At 34.4% G+C, this 4,554-nt stretch overlaps 1 protein-coding gene across 1 annotated transcript in view; it reads right to left on the reverse strand.

The window, feature by feature from the left end:
* Positions 1-312: 312 nt before the first annotated feature.
* The window catches only part of LOC130805042 (uncharacterized), a 6,917-nt gene continuing 2,675 nt past the window's right edge, over positions 313-4,554 (reverse strand). The window contains exon 3 of the mRNA XM_057669642.1: positions 313-1,477. Coding sequence (XP_057525625.1) covers positions 724-1,477 — 754 coding nt within the window. The 3' untranslated portion in view covers positions 313-723. The remainder of the gene's footprint in view (positions 1,478-4,554) is intronic.

The raw sequence follows: 4,554 nt of genomic DNA on the forward strand, positions 1-4,554 counted from the left end.
TCCTTTATTGTAGAATAAACAAAGATACTACACACCTCCGAGGACATAGCCTACATTTGGTAAAACTTGTTAATACTTGGGTCATTTTTGCATTGTTTATTTCCTTCAAACGTTATTTTTCATTGAAATTGTCATTAGTTCATAAAGATACTTCATATCTTCGATCTTAATGATATTAGAGTTTGAAAATTATTTCTTAAACTATAAGTACTTACAATTCAACAAGGGATGTTGACTATTTGTATTAAACTCATACATCGTGAGTCGACAACCATGAGATGAGGAATTAAATGAATTAATCAGTGTAAATCATCTTTCACATATAATCTGCTTCTACTTGATCTAAAGTTCAAAATTTTCCTGATGTAAACAAATAATACAATGAAATAAACAAAAAAAATTTCATGTTAACTAATAATCAAGTATATTTCTAATCAAAGTGAAATCCGAGACTTTAATATACAAATTTCTGTGAACTGCATTTCAATAAGAACTTCCATCAAAAAAATACTTAATTGTGTCATAAGGTATCCTTCAAGGTTTCATTATATAAACATTTCATGCACTTGGCTTGCAGCTTGCGCGACCACCACCCGGCACCCAGGGCAAAACACATGATAGGCTTCAATTTCTTTCATTCTTCTTGTAGATGAATATTTCTATATAGTCTTTTCCATTTGGAACAAGAAGTAGAAACCCTTGCATACAATATTGGCTCAGCATCTAGTCTAAAGCCGCTTTAGATTTTCGACCAGTAATTGGCTTTGGTAAGCCCTCAAAAATAGGCTTTGCAAGAGCAGCTTGCAGATCTGGCGTCAACGACCATTTTGCTGCTGACCATATTGATGAAGTGTTATTATTGCCTTCTTGATCCAGCAAACTTGATGTGCTAGAGGACTTCCTTACTCCACATGTATTTTCAGCTGGGGTAGAATCTCTCAAACTGAAAGGAAACCCGTAAGTTCCACCAGCTTCAACTTCAGAAGCCGAATTGGTTTTACTTGATGCTTTAGTTCTCAAAGCTAAACCTTTTCCTGTGATTGCAGAAAACCAACTACCACTCCCATTCTCTTCCTTCAAAACTTTTTCCAGAGTGCGAGAGAAATCAGATTCTGATTTCTGACGTCTCTTGTTTAGGTTATGAATCCACTTAGCAGCACCATCCACATCATTATCCAGTTCACCATCTTGTATCTTAACGCCATTAGCAACACTTCTGGACCTCCGGTGTTGACTAAGAGATGCATTTATCAGTGAAGGTGTAGAATATCCTTCTTCGCTGTAACTGGTAGTTCTTCTGTTGTAAAGCACCATTTCAAAACCTTCAGAAACATTTTTCTGTTCACCAAGTCCATAGTAGCCTCGTAAAGAACTCATTGCAGGTGATATACGTTGTGGCGTAATTTTTGAAGATTGAAATGATTCAAGGATCTCCGTGTGCGCACGACGAATTATAGTCCGCTCAGAGTTGCTTGGTCTGTCAAAACGATTCATTGATGAAAGATATCATTCTCAAAAGCCTAAAGCTCCATGACAACAAAGATAATTTGCAACTTTAAATTAATTTGAGTTTCTGAAGTAAAACAACTTACTCACACAGTTAGCAACTAAAAGGTAATCATTCAACCTTACTATTGGTAATATGTAAAATAAAAGGTATGCCTAGGACCTTTTACACCAGATGAACTTTCAGTTTGCATACAGCAATTAGTATGGATTTTTTCTTGCCACCATGTCATACCTTTCAAATATGATAGTAGTATGTTAATTTTCTTACGTGTCTTGAATTCACCAAGGAGGCATGAACTTAGAGAGCAAAATAGAAAAGGCCTACATCAGAGACATATTGTAAGAGGGTAACAATGGGAGGAAAACTTCAACAAGGTTGATAATTAGGTTGGTCCCAGGGTGATTTTCAGAAAGCTTCACCTATAAAAGGACCCAACACCTTCTCGTTGAATATTCCAGAGACACATTGTTCCATTAGCATACACTATTATCAACTGAACATTATATGATTATTCCAATTGAGCTGCAAGCACGAGTATATCAGCAATCTATCTCCGTCAAGGAACATATTTAGAAGGTCCTGATGTTGAAAAGAGATCATATCATGTCAGTGATAATTTTTTCCTTTAGGTTCAACACTGAGGAAACATGGCAATACCACAGGTATTCCATAGTGCAAAAATCATACTGCCTCGCTGAATAAGCAAGCTAATCTTTCACAAATAACATCACTTCAAAAGTTCCAATCTATCTTATATTCTTTAATACTGTATAAGGCCTTCATTATGATGTTGCAAATAAATTAGAAAGCAAAAATATATACTCCCTCCAAGCGACCCATATAAAGAACTAAGCGACGCTGCTTGGTACTAATGAGATAAATATAACACATTAAAAAGAGATGGAACCTTATTGGAAAAAGGTAAACCACATATGGCTGCTGCAATTTTGTCACTAAGAGTGTCACAATATCAGACTATCTTACATTGTTGCTATAAGCTTTTTATGGATAACATAATGTACGCAACATATATACTCCCTCCGTCCTTTTGAACTTTACAAACTTTCCATTTTGGTCTATCCTTTAACCTTTACAGCTATTCCATTTGTGGTTTTACTCCCACATTTTCTCTTTTAATCTCATTCACACAATCTCTCAATCTCATCGATATACTTCTCCCATTTACTTGTTTTTCGTCATATTCTTCCCCTAAAAATAAATAACATACCCAATCCTCTTGTCTAAACTCAAAGGGATTGAGGGAGCAAGCATAATGATATTCTTCCTCCATTCTACGCTTGTTTGTCCATGTGGTAGCTATGACTTTCTTGTCAAATGTTAAGCCATATGCTTAAGTCAGTTGTTATGAAGATATTTGGTAATAAAAATAAATGTAAGTTATTCGTTGTTGCTTTTTTATTAGGAAAAGTGTTATGAAGATATTTGGTAAAAAAAAAATAATAGTTAATTATTAGTAGTTGATTATTTATTAAAAAGAAAAAAGTAGGTCAAAAAGTCAAAAGTCAAACAAAAATTACTAATAATAGCTTTTTAAGTTTTGGCTTAAAAGTCATTTACCAGCCACACTTTTTTGGTTTATTGATCAATTAAAAACCAAAAGTCAACAAAAAAACCATGTGTCTAAGACACCCATATCTTCGACTTTCCCTCCATTACAAACAATACACACTACGAAGATCTAAAGCGTATGTATGTCGCTTGTTCTCACGACTACTTTAAGGATTATTTAAAGAAATTTAGGACATATCAGATTTGTTGTCCTCGAATATGTGATAAAAACTCATATAGAGGTTTCTTACTCAGTTGACTCCATGATGTTGGGATTACGACTTTGGCATTGTTTTTAAAAGAAAAAGTTTTCTTACTAATCGGGTAAAGCTTGTCTCCTTAAAACGGGATTTGGGAATGGGATTATATTTGCTAAAGTCCCTATGAAACATGTGTTGGAGGTAGGCTATGTCACTTGGACTCGGGTATGCGTATCAAATACAGGGGCGGATCCTAGGATTCGGTACATCATTTTTAAATCTAAAGCATATGGGGACACCTTCCTAGTATTGGATACAGCGACAACGTCCTAATACTGGATACCGGTATGGAAATGTGAGAAAATAAAAAAAATTCCTCAAAAATTGAAATTACCTAAAAATACAAAAAAAAAAAATCAAGTGTTAAAGTATTAAACTGAAAATACGAAGAGTGAAAAGTAAAGTAAAAGATAGTCGAAGTGGTGATAAATTGTACTCCACAGGATAGTAGGAGTAGGCTAGTATCTTTTGCAGTAGAGTAATCTACAAGCCAGAAGGTTTTAGTTAAAAGTGAAAGAATCAAAACGACAAAAAGAAAAAAAAGAAGTTAGAAGTATATGTACAAGCCACGTGAAGACTGTAAACAAATTAAAAAAGTTAAATCCCTTTGTCTTCTCTAAGAAAACGAAAAAGTTGTACGAGTATTTCATATTTTAAAAAAATTATTTCACATCATCTACCTCACTCTTATCTACTATTCAACAAAAGTTCATGCTCACGTTGGAGCTTTAATGAGAACGGTGAAGTTTAAGGATTTGTTGGTAAGTCTTTTTTGCTTTATAAGAGAAAAAGCACATCTCACACTTTCAAATCTAGGGTTTAAAAGTCTTGCAAACCCTAACAAAGGAGGTAAATTTTAAGTTATTCTATCAATTGTACTCATGACCGGTTCCGCGTAATGAACGCGTATCAAGCACTGGTATCCGTATCTAACACCGGTGAGGCAACGAAATCGGCAAGTTCAATTAACATAGGAGGCAGGCATTTGGGTCGAGACTTCCAATCATTTACAACCTCTTCTTCTTCCAAAGAAAACCCCTCATCCTATCATTCTTGCTGAAAAAAATAATCTCTAGCGCCATCCACTTTTTTTCCATTTCCTTCTTCTCTCATCTTTTTCTTCTCCCATCCTCCACTTAAAAATCCTTCCTTACTAAAAAAAGTGAATAATTTTTTTGGGATTTTTTATGATTTTTTGATTTTTGAATGTAAATT

The sequence above is a fragment of the Amaranthus tricolor genome, chromosome 2, assembly GCF_026212465.1.
Source record: "Amaranthus tricolor cultivar Red isolate AtriRed21 chromosome 2, ASM2621246v1, whole genome shotgun sequence".
Lineage (NCBI taxonomy): Eukaryota > Viridiplantae > Streptophyta > Magnoliopsida > Caryophyllales > Amaranthaceae > Amaranthus > Amaranthus tricolor.